This window comes from Abramis brama (genome assembly GCF_963993115.1).
Source record: "Abramis brama genome assembly, chromosome: 23".
Classification (NCBI taxonomy): Eukaryota; Metazoa; Chordata; class Actinopteri; order Cypriniformes; family Leuciscidae; genus Abramis; species Abramis brama.
Window position 1 is genome coordinate 16918279 of NC_139985.1, and position 24102 is coordinate 16942380.

At 37.5% G+C, this 24102-nt stretch overlaps 1 protein-coding gene across 1 annotated transcript in view; it reads right to left on the bottom strand.

The window, feature by feature from the left end:
• Positions 1-24102, bottom strand: part of naaladl2 (N-acetylated alpha-linked acidic dipeptidase like 2) — a 296732-nt gene that overhangs the window by 75736 nt on the left and 196894 nt on the right. Inside the window, exons 8-10 of the mRNA XM_084100591.1 lie at positions 22982-23187; positions 20763-20891; positions 4803-4949 (exon numbers count right to left, since the gene is read on the bottom strand). Coding sequence (XP_083956717.1) covers positions 4803-4949; positions 20763-20891; positions 22982-23187 — 482 coding nt within the window. The remainder of the gene's footprint in view (positions 1-4802; positions 4950-20762; positions 20892-22981; positions 23188-24102) is intronic.

Genomic DNA, 24102 nt, shown 5'->3' on the forward strand with positions numbered 1-24102 from the left:
GGAACTGGATGGCTTACTTGGCGGAGGAGAGAATGGGAGGCTGGGCGGGACCATCAGCGACAAAGAACACTTGAGGGTAGTCTGAACCATCAATGAAGACGAAGACTTGTAGCTGGGCAGAACCGTGGTGACTAAGAAGACCTGAGGCTGGGTGTAAACAGCGGCGACAAAGAAGACATGGAGCTGGGCGTAACCAGCAGTGACGAAGAAGACTTGAAGCTGGATGTAACCAGCAGAGGAGGACGGTCTTGAGCACTGGAAGTCATCAGAAAAATCTGCGGTGGTCGTGATTGACGGAAATCAACAGGGGGTGAGAACATTCCAGAGACCAGAGAATAGCTTCCCTCCATGTTCCTTCATTCATATCGGGTAGATCTAAAGGGCTATAATAATTCACTCCAACCCAGTATAATGATTTCAAAGTCTCATCGTTAAAAAATTATAAAGGGCGATAAATTACTTATCCTTTCGGCGGTCTGATGTTCTGTGATGAATTGGCTGAGGATGAAGATGAGGTGAGGTGAGGCGAAACAGATCTATTTAGAAGCATAGACTTTATTTAACAAACAAACGAGAGTAATCCAAAGGAGACAACAAAATTAACAATGTGCTATGTATAGACAACGCTAGACAACGCTAGACAACGAGGTACTGAAACTGAGGGCATATATACACAAGAACAGTGGCAGAGTCAGGATATATTCATAGCAGCATGGGGTGGCAAAGCAATGTTCATTATTCAAAAATAAAATTGAGTTTGACTGTAAAATACTGGACTGTTTTAGTGCCTACAACAAAACTGAATACAATTAATTGTACATAAATGTAATTGAGGTAGTGGTGGAATAGATCAAGTAATACTGAGTGAATTTGATAATTTTTTTTTCTTAATCCAAGACTGTAAGATATGTTTCAAATACTTGCACCTGAAAAATTAAACTATGAATGTTAAACATTCAATTAGTTGCCAAAATAAATTAATTGCAACAATTCTATCATACTTTAACTCATTACAAAGGAAAAATAATATGCTTTCTTTTAAATCCCCATGTGCAACAATGTGAATAGCACATTAAACAAATGCCAGAATGTAAAATCTGTAATTTTATACATAATTAAATGCGATCCATTTCCATTTGTACTCTGCAAACTAACGCAACATGGACGTTCATAACTGTGAAGTATTCTGTATATAACAAATACATGATTTAAAAAAAAAAGTTTTGACGCTGCTTTAATCATCTCCACATTTAATCATGTTGTATTTACACAACTGTTCAGCGATTTGTATATCTACTGTTTGCCGGACACTGAATCTCCCTCTGTTTTTTTTTCTTTTTCTTTCCCACTCTCTTGCTTGACTTGCACCTGGCACTGAGGTGAAGTTTGCATACGCACCAGAAACGTCTCCTATGTGCTGTGGTTGTAAAGAGATAGAGGCCGTAAAGAGGTCGTAAAGTTCTAAATAAACTAAATTTAGGTCAAAATAAAAAGACAAAAATGAATTAACTAAATGAGGAACAGGTGTGTGATAATCAATGATACAATGAATAACCATGATGACAAGTGTAAACAGAAAGGAAACACAGGAAATGATGAAAAGAGACTAAAACAGACTTTCAAGGAGAAAACAGACTCCTTGAAAGCAAAACAGAAAACACAATGGATTGTGACATTTTTCATAATTATTTATTAAATTATATATTTAATTATATATAATTATTGCTATATATATATATATATATATATATATATATATATATATATATATATATGAATAATTATAATTTATATAATGAAATAAATAATTATGAAAAATGTTATTGTTATTGCAAATTATTGTCACAATCCATTGTTTTCCGCGTTGCGTCGAGATTGACGCTATGGGGAACGCCTTGCGTGATGATTGAAGCACATGTAAAATCAGTCCAATGGTGTGGCGGAACGTCAGAGGCAGGTGACGTCACGTACCAGGAAACTATAAAGCCTGCCCAAAAACAGAAAGCGAAAGCTTCTCTGTCTTCAGTAGCGCTCTATGTGAAAACTGTCTCGTTATTTGGTGTTGTTTGTCTTTATATCATATCTATATATATATATAAAGTCATGGCGAGCAAGCAGCAGTTTAAACAGTGTGTCCATCCCTGCCCGCGTTATTTAACAGGAGGTGATACACACGTTTTATGTGTTGCTTGTTTGGGTGAGGAGCATGCCCAGTCAGCACTCGAGGGTGCTGGCTGTGAGCATTGTGATGCGCTGCCTTTGCACAGCGCCGATCACAGACCTGGGGTTCGCAAATGGATGTATCAGCGGGGTTTGAGACGGGCCCAGCCCTATCTCAGCCTTCACCTGATAGATCCAGTGCCTCTTCTCGGGGGTTCGGAAGCACGCGTTGCGGTTCCTTCCGCCCTGATAGAGGCACCAATATTGCAACTATCCAGTTCTGAGGAGCTGGATGTTGTCAGTATTGATGCTGAGTCTGAGGATTCTTTGGTCTTGGCCATGTTAGTAGTTGGATTCTTACTGATTGTATTGGGTGGACAGGTGTCTTTATGCAGCTAACGACCTCAAACAGGTGCATCTAATTTAGGATAATAAATGGAGTGGAGGTGGACATTTTAAAGGCAGACTAACAGGTCTTTGAGGGTCAGAATTCTAGCTGATAGACAGGTGTTCAAATACTTATTTGCAGCTGTATCATACAAATAAATAGTTAAAAAATCATACATTGTGATTTCTGGATTTTTTTTTTTAGATTATGTCTCTCACAGTGGACATGCATATATATATATACTTTAAGGAGGGTAAATACTTTTGAAATAAGTTATTTTAATTTTCAGTTCACCAGTAGAGATGTTTAACTCTGTGTTATTTTAGTAAAATTGAGATTCTATTCTAGTTTCTTAAAATATTTTGAATTAGTTTTTATTTTAGTATTTTCCGTTTTCATTTTCATTTTAAAGTTTAACAATTTTGTTCTATGTGTTTTGCACTATAATGACCCTGGTTTCACTTGCATTTAAGTTAACTGACATTAAAGAGTCTTTTTCTTTTCACGGACACTGCAAGTATAGCTAGCATATGAAGGCCCACACGTCATTTTGATTTCGCTAGCAGGGAGAGCGACGGCTCCTGGGGCGGAGGCACACGACACAGAGCAGAAGTAGGGATGCTGGGAGCTGGATGTCACAGCACAGACCGTGTTGTTCCAAAACACACCAGCCACCCCCAGTGCTAATGCAGCCTGATGGCTTGAATGCCAAGAAAAGGTTACATTCACAGTTTAGAGCACACCAGCATTGCACTGCAAATGCTTAGCCAGGCATGTGTGCTGGATGAGACAGATGTACAAGTCAGCATGCAGAAAGTGTCAACCACCACAGCGTGAGACAGAGCCTGAAAGATGTACTGTCCAGAGAGAGGAAAAGAGTCACTTTGTGTGTGAAATGTTTAACTCTTACATCTCCATTGTGGTGAGGAAGTACAAAAATGCACCATAAAAACATTTAAGATGAAGTACAATGAAAAAATGAGGGGACATATGTATGCAATTTGAGTAGACAAGCTTCCTGAGTGTTTATTTTAAAGGAAGAGAGAGCTTGTTTCTCCTGGGATACACTCGCATGTGACATCTGAAAAGACATAATGGATAAGACATCAGGGCTGTGGCAGATGGAACGCAACATTGATGCCGCTTGTAAAGGAGTCCTGGGGTTCTGTGTGACAGAGGAACATGGAACGTAATTTTATGTGACAGGAAACTGCTCCTCACGTATCATAATGAGACAAAGAGGGTGCAGGGTAACGATGTGACAGCCTGTGCTAAACCAAAGAATCCACACTGAAGTGTAGGAAAGCATTAGGGTCAGGCCTCTTGCAGGTCTCTGGAATGCTTGCTAACTCCGGATAGATGCCTGAGTGAAACCGGTTTCAATTTTAAAGTGATCCAATTGGACTGGATCACTCAAGTCAAAAGCAATAATTGCACCACCATATAAAACAATAGGGTTTCAACACTGATTTTTATGTCTTTTTTTTGTTTTTGTTTTTTTTGTTTGTTTTTTCTTATAGGGTAAATGTGACAAAAAGCACACAGTGGTAAAGGCCCATCTGATTAAATTTTACTCCAAACTTTTTACTCTATAATATGACACAAAAACATTTCTAAACATCCACATTCCACTATGCGAGTGGATTTTTGGCTGATCCTTGACATGAAGTTGATATGATACTCAATGTTTTTTTTTAAAAAAAATTTATGTTACAGGTTTATGTAGCAAATGAGAATGGTAAATTTACCATACATTAATAATTAAGAATCTGTAAAAATATGGTATTTGGGGTAAAAAGCAGTTATCTACTGTTAGGGCTAAAGGCACAATGTTTAATGTGATAATACAAATCTGGCTGACTTTTCCATTTGATGACATGGTTAGATTCAAATGCTCAACATAATTTATTACATTGGATGTCTGAGATAATCGCCATACTATATTTATCATCATATTTAAATATGTGATATGAATCACATATGATAAAATATCAAGACTAAAATCTAAAATACATCTCCTCTTGGTGTCTAAAGCTAGTGCTCGTGTATGGGAAAATTTTGAGCATTTGAAACGTATGGTGTCCAATAGGCTATTATTTGTCAGCCTCTTGAAAACATTTTCCCTATTTGAGGACACTTGTGCAGGGAATGGTTGCTCATTGTTAACGTCATCTGAACTTACAGTGAATTTAATGAATGATTGGATTATCAATGTGCTTATATTGCACACATTTGCATGTGTATGTGCATGTACCTCTATTTTAGGGAACTCTGAGTATGTGAACTCCACTGTGGGGACAGCAAGCTGGTTAGAGAAAAAGCTGGTATCTCCAGGTGTCTGCAGTGAGCTGACATTCGGACCAGGACAACCACCTCCTCGACTGCAACTCATCGAATGTCTCTGAAAGATAAACACACATGCATGGTAACAATTTGAATTTGTGAGGATTTACAGCAATCTACAATGCGATCATGTTGCCTACTATATTACTATTGTGACCAGAATGACTCCAGTATACCCTCTACAATGATTTATACAGAGATAAATACAGCAATGAAGTATGTTATAGAGTGATATGTGAGGAATGCATTTAAGTGAGGAGCTTTTATTAAAAAAGTATCACTATAAGAGATATATTGTGATGGGACATGAATGGGATTGAAAAGTATTTTTCACTGGCATGTGATTTGAATGTATTTAAGTATTTTTAATATATGATATGCACAAAACATGAGTATTAAGGTATTCTAAATATGTTTTTTATTTAATAGCTCAGCATCCCACCTGTAGGATTATTCTTGTTTCAACACAACAATAATAATGTGCTTTTAAATCTAATTTGTAGTTGCATATAATTGCGCATCACTAAAACCCTGCCTAAATCCTAAACTGATATTGATTTCTCATTGAGTGATGGTTTAGGATTAATCTGTTTTGGTTGAAACTGGCCCTTGGCTATTTAATGACCTACAGATTAAACTGTATTGATCGCAAAACTACTGCTAAATGAACAGATTCTGTTCTGTTGTACAACAACTGACATGAGCTACAGTATGTATATTATTGTATGTCAACGTTCACAGAAATACACGCAGCTACGTAAACCTCAAACAAGTGCAAATGATGACTGACAGAGCCAAAATCAATGTAAATCTATACAAACACGGTTTGAAAGCATAATGGAAGGGAAAATACAGGCTGCAGTGTTACAAAATCAACTGTGACCAAAAACAGTCATCAGAGTAATTCATATCAGACAGGCCCTGAAAAACATACAACAGCAGGTGCTGGACTTACAGTGTCTACCGCTGAGGAACAAAAAAACGATTTTGTTACATGCTTCAAAACTTATTTAACACACAGACAAACAAAAATTGTATCCAGAATAGATTTGTTTGACATAGTTTAACTCTATAATTATATTCAATTATGTGTGTTATACATATTACAAAAAAAACAGACTGTACTTCTTAGACAAACAAATAAAAAAATAATTAAAGCTGCAAGCAGCATTTATCGGGGTTCAAGCAGTTAAGGCCTTTAAGCACAAAAGCATCAAAAGTTATTAAGTTTTATTTAGCAAGCATGTAACCACTGACATAATAGATGGAAAAGACCATTTACTGCCAATACAGGCAATGTACCATAGGAAATATATGGTTTTAAAGCTTTTTGGCAGTTATAGCGCCACCTATGGTCCGATCTGCATGAAACTTCTTCACCATGTTATGACACATATGCTCATAAATTTTTGTGAAGTTCTGGGTTTTCCTGTAGGATTTATAGGCTTTTGAGTGTATTTTGTCACGCCCCTTTTCCAAATGGCCCTGTTACAGCCAACCAGATGCAAAAGTTCAATTTTTTGATTATTGATCTAGAGAGTCCAGAGAATTGTCCTAGACTGGTCTGGTTCCGATCGGGCGAAAAACCAGGGACTAGTTCGCAAAAGTAGGTTTTGGACATAACTCGACATACAGTAGCGGAAAATTTTTCAGCACAGTGGTGTAAGGCACTTGAGCCTAGGTCAAACGGTCTAAGAGTTATGAGAAATGTTGTACTTTTGGTTGCTGTAGTGCCACCTATGGGGCCAATCGGGGTCATACTCTGATAGGTTGTCCCCAAATTGAGGCCTACCATCTGGCTAGGTTTCAAGTCTCTAGGCATTACGGTTTGTCCTGCACGATGCGTTTTACGAATCCTTACAATTACAATAGGGTTTCAGCATTTCATGCTTGAACCCCTAATAATAATAAAAATAAATAAATAAATAAAATATTTAGGAGCTTTACCCATCAGTTTAGCATGCCTCATTAATGTTCAACCAACCAAAAACAAACAAACACAAATATACAATAAACAAGAGAACAAACCCAATAATGCCAATAATATTGTTCTCACATATTGCTATTGTTAAAAAAATAAGAATGAGATGAAGATGTAGATAATATGATGCACCTTATGATTGTTATAGTTGTATGTTCTTGTAAATAGTTAGTGTACCTGACTAAACACAACACTTATTTTTCATTCATACATGATTAGGTCCACAGGAACATAGTGGCCTAAAAAGTAGGTGGGGAACATAATAAAATGCATTATCAGCTTGACTCATTAATATTAATTATGTGGCAAAATGATTTGCACAATAATTATACCTGCCCTAGCACATTATTCTCCCTTGTGTGTCTATTTTTGCGCCGTGCATGGATTACTGTAACATTCGGTGCTTCATTCTGAAAAAAGTGGACTCCTTCATCTTCATAGGCAGCAAAAGCCATTAAAGTCAAAATTAGCCACAAATTCCTGAGGTAAAATGTGACAGCAAACAGCTTGGGAGCGGCGAGAAAGAGGGTGAATAGGTAATTTCTGCACTGCAATTCCTTTTCCCCGTGAGGAGAATCAATATTTAATTTCTCTGTCTGCAATGATAACGAGATGGCAAAATCATTGTTTATATATTTGAGCTTGAATAGACCTGTGGGTAAGTGAGGAGAGAGAGAGATGCACTGGCAGACAGCCACAGCAAATGAAGCTGCTCGTCCACTCAGCTGATGTGAAACAAACAGCATTGCCTAAAGACCATTAGCAAATGAGCAGGCTTTTACCATGCCATTGTGATCACTGTGACCCCATGACTGAGAACGTCCACATCCTATTACATGCCACCCACACATGATCAGAGGTAGCAAAAAGAAAGATTGTACATGTGCACAATAATTTGAGAAAGATCAGAGGCATAGACCGTGTTTCTTCAACAACGGGCTTTTGTCCTAGCATGTCAGGGCAATTTAATTTCAATTTAAACATTCCGTTTTATAAAGACAATTGTTCTTACCATGCCTTCATTTATTTTAAGCTTATAACTTTGTAAAACTAAAATAAATATTACAACTGATTATTATTATTATTATTATTATTATTATCATCAGTTGTATTATTATAATTTATTGTATTTTTACACCGTTAAAAAAAAATACGTGTCTTCACATAAACTGTCTATATAGAACTCTCCAGATGTACAGTATGTAAACTGCTGGTCATAATTTTTGGATAAATTCAAATAACACGAGTGTTTTAGGAGAGTTTATTTTATAAATTTCATAAAATTGTCCATAGTCCATAACACCTAGAATGGCTAGACACTTTCCTAAATGTTTCCCACTATTCACTGTATACAGTTATTTTAGTTAGAGGCTGTGTGCTAAAGCTGTTCTTTTTTTCTGAATCAATGAATGGCAAAATCACTGCATAGAGTAAGAGGAACCTGAGATAATTGCACAGCTGCAAAATGAATATTTGTATTTGACAAAAACATGCCATAAAACTGAATTTTCTCACAGTACGAAGATAAAATGACAGCGGACAGAGAGAATGCTGTGTGAAGAAGGGGGGGGGGGGGGCAAATATGTGAACAAAACTGTTATCTCGTTCTGAAAGACGGAGAATGACCTTGCATTGTGGAGATAATTTATTCTCAGAGAAGGTGACCTTTGGAAATTACATTTGCAGAGAAGTGGAATTGGAACTGCTGATACATTTATAAAAAGAAGAGACAAAATAGATGAATAAGACTGAGATTATTTAAGAAAAAACAAGATGGGTGTCACTGTGGATAATGTGAGAGGTTTGCAGTTGCTGCACAGATGGTGGCGCACTGGAGCTTTTTAACGTGAGAGGAAAGACAAATGGATGAGCAACTTTCTTGCCTAATGCATCCAATTTAAATTGAAACAATAATACTGAGATCGTCTGAAAGTATCTGCAGTGGCAATTACACATAAATAAGACAGGGGTGGCGTTCAAGTATGGAAGTTGCCATGCCCTGGCATTCAGGGGGACAAAACAGGGGGGAAAAACAGCTCATGAGAATGCTCATTAAAGATAATCCAAATATTTTTTTAGAAGAACAGATCTGAACATTGGTAGGTTTCTAGGAATAATTCATAGGAATATGGGAGGTTTCTCATGATGGGCGCTGCTGTACGATCTTAACGGTGACTTCTCTTGATTGGATTCAGGATTGTGGGTAGTGTAGTTCTTTACCTGTGTTTTGTCAATTAAAATACTTTTTTTTTAAACTGTAGAAATCACATGGCAGATTTTACGAGCATATAAAACACAATCACACCCACCGTCGATCCTCAAGCCAGAATGTATACATTATTGCATAAAAGAATTCCTATTATTAATTATATTTATTCATTTATATATAAATTTAATTTTCTCTGTGAATAAATCAAGATTTGACTTCCAGTTTGGAACACTGTTGTTGCGCACTCGCAGTTAATTGCATAACTTAATCACATGTGTTTTTGGATTAGCTATCAACATACTAAAGTCACTTAAAGGTACAATATATACAATTTGTAAATTTTGTAATAAAATCCAAAAATCACTTGCACAGTGTGATATATTTCCTGTAGTTGTGAACTTACAATATCCCAAAAGTTCCCAAAGATTTTTAATTTCAGAGAAATTCCAATTTAAAATAATGACTCGTCTCTGTTCACTTATCGCCTGTCAATGACGTAATATCCGCGTTATCCCTGGTTTCCGCTTGTACTGCCATAGTAACCATGGCGACAGACGTGGACAACTGCGTTACGTCTAGCGGCACGCTCACGCTGTTGTTGTTCCGTTCAAACATTATGGACCATGGCAAGCAGACTTTGGGACAAAAGGAGAACTAAAACGAGGTTCAATATCAGCGTGGCGTTTTCAAAATGCCGAGAGCTCCACGTCCGCGACATACTTCGACTTGACAGAGACGCGCAAATGTAGAGATGAGCAAATGTACATAAAACTAATCAATGTTATATAGCTTAACATGATGAAATGTTAGAATATGATCAGTATGTTATTCTAATGTTGATCTAGCTTACTGATAGTCTCATACAGACAAACTAACACATAGAATAACATTATAACTTTCAACACACTCAAATGCAGTTTAGTGTGATAGTGTAGAGCAAGTGAAACAGCGCTGCGTTACAAGTCACAAGTTTCATTCGTCTAATAAACTGACCTGTGAGTATTAATTCAGCACTTGAATTAACCGATTTTTCTTATGACGGACGAAAGCTTTGGATTCAGTGTGTAAACGTGATTGACACAACGTGAGGTCGTATTATTTTTTTTACGTGCAAAAACTTTGGACCTTAAAGAACACAAAGAAACTTTAAACACCTTTTAAAGGTCCCAAAAATTGTCGTGGACATGTTGTGGACACTTTTAGTATGGTGGATTTTTTTACACATTTTGTTTAGATATAATGTGGTTACTTGGGAATGTCTTTGTTGCATGGCCAGGGAGAATTGCCATATCCCAGGATTTTGTGAAACACCACCACTGAATAAGAACTTTTGAAATATAATCCTGATGCTACAGAGCTCAGTTTCTCCTGTTGTACAGCAACTAGTCATTAACTTCAAATGACAGAAATGGACATCACTGCTTTCTAAATGAATACCAGTAATTAACAGCTTTTAGCGTGTACTCTGTTTTTGTGCCTCCCTCTAAGTGACCCTTTTTTAACACACACACACACACATTTGTCTAGTACTGAAAAGGCTTAAATGTTTTTCTCATAAAATATTTGTTTACTTAAACACCTGGATACACGTGGTAAAACTTTGAGCTTTCGCTGCCAGCGGAGCAGGTTAGATTCCCGATGAAAAACAAGTTCACGGGATAAACAAGTGTAGTGCGAGGAGAGAGGCCGCTAATTTGTTGCCTGTTGGCCAGTGAGAGGCTATTGATTGGGAACTAATTGATTGCTAGCTGAAGTGATAAACCATGTGCTTGTGCAGACAGCATCACTAATACAGGAATGGAGCGCCTGAAATCACATTGTGGCCTCCGGTGTGGGAGAAGAGCCCTGCCGTTCCGCACATGCTATGGTGATGAATGCTCTCCGACATCTGTGATCACCTGTGCTTTGCTCTTTATTCAATCGATGAGATCTCTGTGTGGTTAAGCACAAATCTAAGATGGTTAATGCAAGTAAATTACTTAATCTAGTGAAAGGCACTGTGGTGTTTCGAATGCAATGCCACTTTGGCTGGAAAATGGTCCACAAATTGCTACAAAACTCATTATAGAAGTAAAACATGTCTTTTTTGTTGTTGTTGCCCAGTCATGATTACAGTGAACGTAGGCAATCAAATCTGAGTGAATGCATGTCTGATATACCACAATGTGAGCTGCATTTACTACAGAAGTACAGTAATTTCACTTCATTCTGTGAGGAAAAAAAAACATGGTTTAATGACTACATTTTAGTGTTTAGCGCTTGCAACACATATAAGAGACAAAGAGGACAGGAGCTCCTTTTTATTACTGTGAAATGGGCACTGGATTGTGTTTAAGTGAAGTTAGACATTAAAGTGAAACTCTTACATGAAAGAAATGTTATGTTTCTGCCAGTGGCGAAATGGGAGTGTGCAATCACTGCTTTGCTCCCAAACTCTGTTCCTCAAACTACAAAAAAAAAAAGTGCTAAAACATAAAAGACACGATTGGGAATGCAAGCGAAATGTTCAGACTTCAACTAACTATATTTGTGAGTACTATACCTCAGAGTTATTAGTAGAACTCGACCAGTCATACTGTGAAGTCGAGACAGGCTTCCAGATGTTCAATAATTTGAGAAACCTTTTGCAATGCTCATCATGCTGTCGTAGACTTGAAAAGAATCACAGTATACGTATATATAATATATGTATATCTACAAACACATATGAATAGTTCAGCTATGAAACTCTATCCGCGTTCGGATTGGTTCATTCAAATGTTATGTTCCCAGCCAATCGATTTCACATATTCATTTATATGTCCCTATATAACCTCAACGCATCCAAACGAATGCACTGTCGCTGTATAAACATATATAATATAAATATTAATAATAATAATAATAAGTCCCTATCAAGAAACTGAAATACTAAAAAAATCGTTTCAGTTATGACTCTTTTTTCCAAATTTGATTTAGTCTAGTTAGTTTTGTATCAAATACGACGTGATTTGTGGTGATCGATTTGTGTTGCTGTCAGCAACAGCAAATTCGTGGACAGCTTTCCTTGGGCATGAAATCACCCATATGCCAGCAAACCAATGAGAAGGCTGAACAATGTTGACGATGCATCAAAAGGGGCCAAAGCTGTTGTGGAATCTGAAACCCACCATAACAAGTTGTTTGGCAAATAAATAAGTGACAGACAGTTACATACGTATTGCTAACATTTTATTTTATAATCTACAAGTTACTCCTCAAATGACAAGGGAATTTATAGTAATTTATAGTGTTAATTTTAGCTCTTTTTTTATTTTTTTAAGTTGCTTACTTAATTTCTGAAACTATGGCTCCTTTTCTCGAAACTCTACACACAAACTCTACACGCAAAACATTGCACATCTCTTGCAAAAACACTTAATTCAAAACTATCTTAACTCTTAAACTGCTGTTTTTGCATATTTAACTCTACACACAATCCATCAAATGATTACCCATATACACACCAAACTACACACGGCTATGACAAATGCAAAACACTACTATCTTCTGTCTATTGCATGTTCAGTGTGCAGTGGAGTGTACAGGAGTTGGTCATAGCACTCACACGAGCATGCAGATACACTGTATATACAGTATGTATGCACAACTGATGAACTTTACAGTTATTGAACTGAACTGAATCAACACTTAACAGACATGCGCTGAATAATGACACTATGGGCCCTATCTTACACCTGGCGCAATGCAGCGCCAAGCGCGACGCAAGTGTTTTTTGCTAATTTCAGTCCGACGCAGTTATCATTTTCACGTTCTGTTGTTTAAATAGCCAATGCATTTGCGCCCATTTGTGCGCCCATGGGCGTGCTGGTCTGAAAACGAGGTGTGTTCAGGCGCATTGTTGGCACATTGCTATTTTGAGGCAACTAAAATAGACTGCGCAATTGACCAACTGAAACCTGGACTAAATTCAATGGCGCAATATTTTTTTTGTTATTTAAAGAGCGCGTTAGTAATGTGTGCCTATAGGCAGGTCCACAACACGCGTACACTCTGCTTATTACACACACAGGGACCCCCAGCAGCACACAAACATGCCAAATATTAAAAATTGTTAAAATAGGGCCCTATGGCTTGTTAGAGAGCTGATTTACAGCAAAATTTAAAATTGTTACTATTGTGAAGCTGCTTTGAAACTCTGTATTGTATAAAGCACTACAGAAATAAAGGTGACTTGACTTCTATGCATATTCACTATATATTTATAAAATAAACAGAAATGCAAGGGGATAGAAATAATTTCATTCTCAAAACACTGAGTATTGATTGCTAAGTGAACAAATTAGGTATAAGTGATTTCAAAAATGCTCATTTGGTGTAGGTAATCGGTAAATGAGTGTGGCATTTAAATGGCAGTGTTTTCCAAATGAAACACAAGAGCATTCATAGTTTTGAAAGAGTGTATAATGTAGAGAACTGTTTAGCAGTTTTCAAAAAGTTTTGTTTTTCAATTTCAAACTGAGTATAAAGCAGATAATGCGCTTGTAGTTTTGGTGTATTAGGTGTATGAGTGAATGGTTTCACTGAGTGGGCCTCAAATACCACTTTTAGTGTGTAAGCAATTAAAAAAAAAAAAAAAGGATGTCCATTAATCACAAAAGAGTAATCTATCTTCCTTTCATTCAAAAAACAAATACAGGAAGAGAGATTGTGGGTAACAGAAAGCCCTATTTGTGTTGAACAGAGTGGGGTAACAATGAACTCACTGTTACAGAAATCTAAGATTGTATGCATAAGACGCCTTCCTCTGAAGCTTGCCAAATGATTTCACTAATGGCTTGCAATTAGCGTGTCATGGCACGCACACAAAACATGCATTATCTTGATGAAATCCCAGCGAAAAGGGTCTAATCTAGAGAATGGTGGATGATGTTATTGTGCTGGGGACCCGAGCAGGTTTTATGAAGTGTTGAGTGACAGAACCGTGGCGCCACAGGATGAAGAGTTACAGCCCAATGGACTGCTGGGGGCAACTGCGCATTCGGTCCTGCCACATGATTGTCACAGAAGAGTGGCCTCGGTGGCCTTGCCTTCTGTTCCTGTTTATGTGTGTGTGTGTGTGTGATTGGCTATACTGGGAGATAAATTCAAGTGAGATCAGCAGCTCTTGGTCGATGCAGGAGGAGGAATTCAGGAAACAGTATGAATGACAAAAGCATGCTGGGCTGCATTATCAGATGTAGGGGTTATCAGATGCGGGTGAGTCTAAAACACAATCCTTGGTTCTTTCGATTGCTTTTTTACAGTATTGATCACGGCACTGCTAAGGTCAGTAATCTATCATTCACAGGGTTTCCAAGAATGTCAGACCCCTGTTTTCCAGCTACTGTTATTTTGTTGTCGTCAATCACCGAGATGTTTTGACCAGCACTTATAGTGAGTCTGAGGCAAAGCCAAGTTTTTCAGACCATTTCAAACAGCATAAATACTTTGAATGTTTTTCATCTTGGAGAAAGAGCCTTTCAAAGAGTATTTCATAAAAAAAGAAAGTTAGTGTGCATTGATTGAAAATGAAATGCCACACATATAGGTGGCTTGAATTCCAGTTCTGCAGAGTTAAAATGCAAATATAATATTGTTGGTATTATATGTGCAGAGGCAGATGATTACCCGAGAACAGCAATTCACATTTGGCTAGACAGTTGTTGTTTTTTTATTACAAAAGTTACAATAAAACAAAATGCACTTTGTAAACCCAGTGAGAAAAAAACAGGCATCTACACTACAGATGAAGGACATATAAGAGATGTGCTACTACAATGAATGGGAGAAATAGGAAGAAATAAAACCCAACATGGCTGCTATAGTAAAGCAATCCCTGCCTTTCAAATAAAAGAGCCAGTCATCAATCTGCAAAGTCATTGTTTGATCTTGTTTGATGACACTGCGATTGTAGCTCCAGACAGAAACGGCAGTGATATGGTAGCCGTCGTGAAACTTGTGCTCAGCTTTCGCTCTTTTAAAAAAAAATTAAATAATTATGGATAGCCTCAATTAATTTACATAGGAGCTGCACTTGCATGACTAAAAATAGCTGTCCGAGTGCATTCCCAAGATGGTCCCAGAGTGAACAGACTCACTTTTAAAGGGTCTTTGGCTCTGATGCTGCACTTGAAGTGAAATTGAAATCAGTGGAAATTGAGCCTTCAACTTATGGATCGTCACTGCGCTGCATTTTGTTTTACACCATGTCGTTGTGATGCGACATCCATTGTAAACTCTAGTGAGTAGAGGATCTAAATGCAAAAAAGCAAAAAAGTTTCCAAACTCAAAGATAACCTTAGTTTTGATAAACACATTTGCTTGTGTAGCAATCTGGATTTCTCTATAATCAAAATGGACTTTTTTCAAAGAGGATTACATGCTATACTGATTTTCTCTAAATATATTTTAGATCTGAATACAATTGTGCTGTCAGATTTTATATAGGTCAAATTTATGTGAACTAATATGAGGTATAGCGTGGGAAGAAATACAAGGTGAGCCGAAACTAAATCCCAAGGTTATTACTAAGAGCACAAGATGTGGCGTCCTTTATCTGTCAGAGATAACGGCATGTGTTGATGTATAATGCTTAGGACACATGAATAATAAAAAAAAGGGGGAAAAACGTGCCTTGATCATCATCTAGCATGTCTCACCTTTACAATCATAGTAAAATCTGATTTAAACTCGAAAAAATAACATTATGAAATTCTGTTTGTGGCAAAGTTGTGTATATGTGAATGTGACCTACATTTCCAGCTCTACAAACTCCTGTGCTGTCTGAATAAATGATTATATGAAAGAGACTACTGACTTTTACTTGGGTGCAATAGACATGGATTTTTAGAGAGGATTACTCAAAGCCTAACAGGTTTTAAAACACCTAATCTGCAATGATAATAATAAAAGAAGTTTACATAAGAGAGTCGGGTTATGATAGCTGTTATGGCAAGTTTGAGATTAAATAAAACTATTGAGATCACTATCAGTGTAAATCTTTTCTTAGACAGTACATTTTCATAATGAATTTGATAATCTCAATTTTTAAAGATAAAAAAAAACATATTAGTTTAACAATTAATTTAACAGATAAATCATATAGCTTATAGGGAACAACTGGGCTTAAGAAAAAATTGCTTTTCACTACTCCCAATTACAATCAAATTACACCAATCCACATCAGGGCAAAACTCGTAGGTTTTCTCACACAAAAACTTATACCTTATCATTTGTCTTTTCTCTTGGAGTAATTTCAGTTTAAAATAGACAGACACGCACATGTTGCTACAACAATACCCAATTAAACAATGAAAAGTCTCTCAATTTACTTTGTGTTTCACTCTGTAATCCCAAAAGAAGTACTTCCTTTATTATAATTGGTTCCAGAGCACCCATTCAAAACATCACCGCAATGGCATCTCTATTCCAAAGACAGCTGGAAAGCAAGATAAGTGGAAAGTATTACCTCCATAGCTCTAACGTGATTTATAGTGTTGTTAAAATGTCTCAAAATATTGAAAGTGTTGTGGATACCTGATGTCTCCAACACAGCATCTTTAAAAGATAAATTGCACAATTCCAGCAATCCAAGATGACTGGAAAAACTGCATGTACAATTAGAGGCAAGAGGTCACATAACAGAGTGCAGGCGAGAGATTTTATGACACGTAGGGACAAAAAGTGACGACTCCAATGAAAATCTTCACGTTTGATCATTTGGTTAATAATATAGCACTGTGGGACTGGGATAAAAGCCGGCGATATTGATTTTAGCTGGTTGATATATAATAAATTCTTTAATTTGTAACTGTTTAATCAGTCAAAGTTTGACAAATCAACACAAAAGAGGGAAACAATCACTTTGTAAAAATAAAAACGAACCTTTCTTTTATCACGCCTTTCAATTGGAAGTCATTCATCCACAAACAGTCCCTATGCATCTTTGATTGGATGGCATTCCATTCAATTAGCATGCTAATGAGGGCATCTTGTGTCTCTTTGCGTCGAAGCATGAGCCATTATCAATTTATTGAGAGACAGAAAACGATTGGTGGTGAGGCGTAGGGCCACAAAGGTGGACTTTTAGACAATGTGGGAATGTAATGAAAAGAATCTAGAAAAGTGCTGATGTTAAACAGTTTTCTTCTTTGTTGTGATCACACTGCAGGATAGGGGATAGAATTAGCATATCAGATAAACAGGAGATTGTGCATTCACATTTAAGGTGCTTTGGATGTAGGATATGATCAATGATTTGATCAATATGTACATTTTCTTAAATGATCTTGGGAGTCTCACATAACCAATATTTTATTTTATTTTATTATTTTGGTCATTCAAGCATTGTCTGTCAATTTATCGCAAACCTCAAAAGGGCTTTATGGACCTTGAATGGCACCTGAGGGGAATAAACACGACCATCAAAAATGCTCCAGCATTCAAAAACATCTCAGACTTGTCTCAATTAATGTACTTTGAGTGTGGATAGTTGAAACTACAACACAAGATTATGCAATAATAAATGAACAGAATCAGTAAATGGACCAAATATGTTTGCTAAATAAAAACTTTCTTTCGTAAGTTTATAAGGAGCACTTCAACACTTCATTTTAGAAAGATTTTGAAAACTTTGTTGACTCAGAAAGTATGCCAATGAAATTAAAAAAAGCAATATTTGCTTTTACTTACTTGCGGTGAATACTTGCGTTCCACAATTGAAAAATCAAACTGAGATATGTCCATGCTAAGAAGAAATCCATAGATATTAACTGTACAATAACATTTTTAATATGAGCTTAGTGTTATGCAAAGCATACCGAAGCCATTTTGCAAAACTCCATCCTGAGTTCTCTCTGCCTATTCACTTCAAATCACAGTCTCATCAGTTCTTCTTTTTCCTCCAGTGAACTACTTTCCAAACATTATGACCAGACTGCTGATGATAAGGGAAATAATTATTCTAGTGAACTTATGCCATTTCTCTCCAAGAAGTTTTGCAGGAGAGATTTCGATAGTGGCAGCGGTGCAGGTCAGAGCTTACTTTATTAGGCTGAAATGTCACAGGAGGACTGGCATTTAGGTTAATGAAGAAAATTATTGTCTGGTTAAAAATAACAGGGCACATGGTCATCGGATCACGGCCTCTGACCTACAGCATGCTATACAAAGCAAACGATACATTGGCAATATTTAAATATATTAACCTTTTCTGTGGCTCCATTTGCATCTTACCTGATGCTAAATACGCTGTCAGTTTGAGTTAAAACTAACCGAAAGTTGCCTTAAATTTACAGAGAGCTAATAAGCAAGGCGATCCTGATGTGTTACAAACTTTATTCATAATTTCAGACAAACTACAATATAGTCGCACAAATCATAAATGAACCTGTCAGAATGAGTAAGGCATTCTATATATCTGGAAACTTGAGCAAAACACAAGAGCTATATTAAGGTTAAATAAGTTAGATGAGTTATGTCTCACATTATTGGAAATGCCATATGAATGCATAACTCAGACTCAGTGTACATTGCGAATGAGATGCAGGAGAGAGGTTTTATGCAGGACGCGGGGTGCACACTCTTCAAATACAGTACCAACCCTTTGTTGAGTGAATTAACAGTCTAGGATACAGTAAGTCTCAATTCTGCATTCACAGGTGGGAATATTCAAACTGAAATTCCCTACAACTGCAAAGTGTTCCAGTCAATCATATGTCAGTTAAAATATAAACAAAACGGCACCCTTTACCAAGATAAGTACATTTTCCTTCCTGTTAAAATGCTTGTTTTTGCTCTAAAAATAGCAGAAAAGAGGAAGAAAATATGTAGGGATGCACGATATATTGGCCACCATATCGGAATCAGCCGATATATGTTCATTTTTAATGTTATCGTTATCGGCCCAATAAGAAAATTTGATCACACTTTAGATTAGGGTCCAATTCTCACTATTTACTAACTATTAACAATGACTTTTGCCTCAATAAACTCCTAGTAATATGCATGCTAATAAGTAACTAGTTTTTAATTGTTTGTAACCATGAAAATAAACACTTATTTTGGCACAAAACGAGACGTAGTCATATTTAACGGAAAATGGTAAGCAAAAATAATTGTCATGTTCTCTTTTGTGAAAATTATATAAAATGGATTAACCAATATTGCAGTTACATTTTCCTGATGGAGTAGCCTCTTCCATATATAGGTTCGCCTTGATCCTTCAAAGAGACGGGACAAATTTGTCCACTTCATCAAGAGTTTGGAAAGTATAGGATCTCTCCCCATGTGTCAGCAGGAGCCGTGCTGGAAAGATGATTCTGTGCTTATGAATCTCCTTATCTCGCAGCTTCTTTCGCACGTTGTCATAGTCGTGCCTGCCTTTAATACTTGCTCCTTGTCTTTGAAGTTCTAGAACTTCAATATTCGGTGTCCTCGGGCGTGTCATGCGCGAGTCGTTATTTGTCAGAGTGCTGATTCTGTGAGCCCGCTCAATCACCATGGTCTCACGTGATTCCATTCCTAGAGCCTCTGGTATCCGCTTCTCCAGAAATGTAACCATGTCCTGGCCCTCTGCTTTCGGTAGGCCCACCAGTCTCACATTGTTCCTTGGCTTCCACTTTGTTTGAAAGAGTTTTAACGGTGCTTTCCAGTGTGCTCACTTTGGATATTAGCCCATAAACACGGTCTTCAGCATCAGAAATATGTTGTTCCGCATGTGTTATGCGCCCTGTGCATGCCTGTATCTCCTTTCTTACCTCGGCAATTGTTGTTTGCACACCATACATTTTCTTATAAAGTCCACTTTTCAAGGACATTATGGCTTTCATGATATCCAGGTTGTTATTTTTGCCTGAAGTTACTACTTCACAATCTCCCTCGTCACGGCTGTCTTCCACAGTTGCCAATACGTCGCTAATTTCTTCACCCTCGTCTTCGTCACGTCTTTTTTCCACCTTTACATGACATTTTGATTCCCTGTACTATTTATATGTGTTGCTTGGCTTTAAATACAATTCTGGTTGGTACTGTAGGGTTAATTACATGCTAGCAGCAGAGCTAAAAAGTTGCAACCTCTTAGCATCTCGAGCATCTCGAATTAAGCAACTAGTCAATAGTGATAATTGGACCCTAAATAAAGTGTTACCAAAAATTTGGCAAATATATTTAAGCCGATAAATAATGGATTATTTTCTTCAGCTGTGACACTTCAGATGCGTACTGTTCGCCATGATGGTTTTGATTTGCTTGAAATCGAATCACTTCAAAAAGGAAAATACAGTAAAGTGCTACATGTGCAAGTCTGTCATATAAGCTATGACTTTCTTAGACCATAACAATAAAAGCAACCAATTGAACAAACAAATATTTTTTTTGTGGATGGATGGATGAATGGATGGATGTTGTGTTTTCAAGCAGTTCTATGACTTTATTGAGGGGCATGTGCTCAGATTTGTAGTAAGGGTAGATCTGAATAATAGGAAGGCCAAACAGCTAGAAAGATACTCTCCAGCACCAGTCATTATGGGTAGTGATGATTGGGTTTTCTGTAGGTTTTCAACAACTGTTCTGTAACATATGATTCTATTCTATTTAGTCATATTTGCACGTATCATGTCCGAGTGGATATACAAGAATATAAAAAATAAAAATAAAAATACCTTTTGGGTTTCAGCTGCCAGTTGCAGAAGAGAAGGTGATGATGTGGACTGCAGGGATCCAGAGGCTCTGACGGGACTGTGGAGGCTGACATAAGCCACTGCCCTGCTGTGAAGTACCACTGCGTTCTCCTGTACAGACACATAGAACAAAGCCATCTGCAACCAACTGATGAAATGTCAGATCGTTGATTGACATTTTGACATAAAGCCCGAGAAACCCCCAGTGAGACACTACAATTTTGTGAAATGAGCACTGTGAATAATAGCAACCATTATTGTCTTCTTCATACTCAAAAACTATCATTTTATTGTGACATTATTTGGGGCTTCTTAAGATTAATGATGAAATTCGTATTGTACTGATTAGAATAAACTCCTTTGCCGAACAGAATAATTTCATGAACACTCCAAAATCATCCATTTGTCTGATTGAATCTTCATGGCTTGCTGATCATGTTAGCAAGCTTTTGTATGGCTGCTCAAGGCTAATCTGTACTATTTTTGCTGTCAAATCGAGGAAGAGAAAAACGGAAGTGCTTTTGACCTCCTGGTAAACTCAACTTTTAGCATTGCCAGGGATTTCTATAAGCTATGTTGTTTATGTTGTATCAAAAAATTCAAGCGTCATTCTTAAATCTATATTCAAAATATGCAGCTTATATACAGTATAATTATATAATTGTAGACTACAATATGACCCGGATGTCATGTAGGGGTCATACAGGACACATACATACACATTTGTCTTGTTACTACACATGATTTACTGAAGCAATGCGATAACACGCTGATTTTCATGTTGAAATTAATTGAAGATGTTTAATGAACACTAGTGGCGGTGAAACGGCAAAAACTATTATCCCTTTTACACAAATTCTGATTACAGTGGCATATCATCGATTATGAAAGACATATTTTGTGTGCTTCCTTTCACCATAGTATGATATGACCACAAAACACTTTAACCACAGTGCATGATTTTTAAACTATCATAGCATCACATAACCAGCTCCATATGTACGGCTTTTCTGACTAAGTAAACTTGCTTGAAAGCTCATCTGGTACAGCACTGCGATGCACCGCACTCGGCTATGAGTCCTGTAAATCATGATTCATGGGTAATGGTAAAAGAGTTTTGACAGATTCGTTTGATTAAAACGGGAGTTTTCACACTCAATGAGTTTGTGCCGAACTACGGATGTGCCCGAAGCCGAATAGCACTAGCATACCTTATTTGCGAAAGGCACAGATAATGGCTTCAAAACAAGTAACGAATTCTACCGAATAATAGGGGAAACTTAGCTCATCACATAAGCATAAGGTGGATCTGTTTCCCCATAATATCAATGAGGAATGTGTTGAAATGGACCAACATTTTAATTTTTTTACCAACATTCAAATTTTTTTAATTTCTGGGCACTTTTATCTCTGCTGACCTCTCCTGGACTGCAAACACTACAGTGGTCATCAAAAAGGCACGGGCAGCGACTACACTTCCTGTGACAAAACAACGTGGGTGAAAAGCTGCTGGTGAACTTCTATCGTTCTTCCATTTAGAGTGTCATAGTGTGGTGTGCTAGTTGCTCTGAGGCAGATAAGAGGGGGCTTTAGAGGATAATTTACACCACAAAGAGGATCATTGGATGTCCCCTTCCATCACTGAAGGACATGTACAACTCGAGATGCCTCAGTAGGTTAAAAACATTTTAAAGGACTCCTCACACCCCAGGTTTAAATCGTTTGACCTGCTGCCATCAGGCAGGCATTACAGGTTCCATCAAAACGAGGACAAAAAGATTCAAGGACAGTTTCTTCCCATAACCATCATGAACTCTAATATGCACTGATCCCTCTCTGCTACATTGATACATATACACATACAGTCTTGCAGGGTGCTTTTTCATTCTTCACTTTGCAACTAACAGGTTTAGTGCAATATATTTATGCAAACTATATCTGTACTATATGTTTAATATTTGTGTTTTATGTAATATTGTTTGTGTTTGTTGTATAACAAATACAACGACGTCATCAGAGTCTGCAATACCTTGGCTTTTGGTGAACGCCACTGGTGGTACGCTATTTTCAAGAGGTTTTTCACTTTCGTTCATTTGTTCAATGTTGCGAAATGTGCAGGAAGCAATGTGATATCATTTAGCGGAAATGTCACCATAGGTATGTTTTTCCAAAGAGCCTGGGTTGGAATTGTTAAATATTACCTTCCCCCACTCGTAGGAGCCAATGTTGCCCAATGAGGTCCCCCCCCAGGAACAGAAGACGATGGTGCGGTCGGGCAGCCAGCCCCCACGGGTTTGAGCCGTCATGGAGGCGATGATCTGTGCCATGACTGCAGAGCCGTTACCCCAGTCGGCCAACCCACCCTCGTACCAGCTGCCATGACGACTGCCAACCAGTACATATCGATCTAAAAGGGGAAACAGAGCGGGAACACTTACACACAAACAAGAAACAAACAAACACTCACGCACCAACAAACATGTTCACACAGGTGGAAGGTCAATCAACTGCAGGGTAAAGTTTTTTTTCTCTTTTTTTTCCTTCTTGTAGATGATTTCCTGTCATCTAGATTCTTATGTTCCATAGGAAATATCTTAAAGTCCCCTCTGTGGTGAAAATCAAATTTGGTGGTGTTTTTAATATGCTTTAAGACAAACCATGTGCAAAATTCGTAAGTCAATACCATTGCTGAGTATTTTCTCCTTAAAACTGCAGTGAAAAGTCTCAAAAACGCAGTTTGAAATCGCTGGTGTTTCTCACGTCACAAACTACCTTGTAACCAATCAAACCAAGTCTCTGAGCTGGTGAGAGTGAGTGGAGGCGGCACGGCTTGACGACACGGTCTGGCTTTTGGTTGACCAATCAGCGGAAAGGGGCAATACCAAATGCACAACTGATGTACACTCAACAGTTAGAGAATACCCATAATGCACTGTGAGAGTCACCGGCGAATAAATTCCCGCGTCTCGCCAAAAGATGGCGCCCGCAGCTGAATAATTCATCCATTTTCCAAACCGCTGGTCCAATGTGGGTACAGCGTAATATCATACAGGTATAAATTCCTTTTTAATTGATTATTCAATTGTTTAAATAAGGTTTGTACATAGTTTCCATGACAGAGTTTAAGACAAACGTTTTCATTACTACTGGAGCTTCAAGTTTGCTAAGTTTTTATTCACTCCTTCAAGGGGAATATATGTGTGGACTAATGAAGGGAATAGTGAATGAGGGTTTAGGGGCCATTTGTTTTAATACAGCCTTTGACTCTGGTAAACAAATCCATAGCAGACTGGTTGGAGTGGCCTTGGACAGCAACATGGCC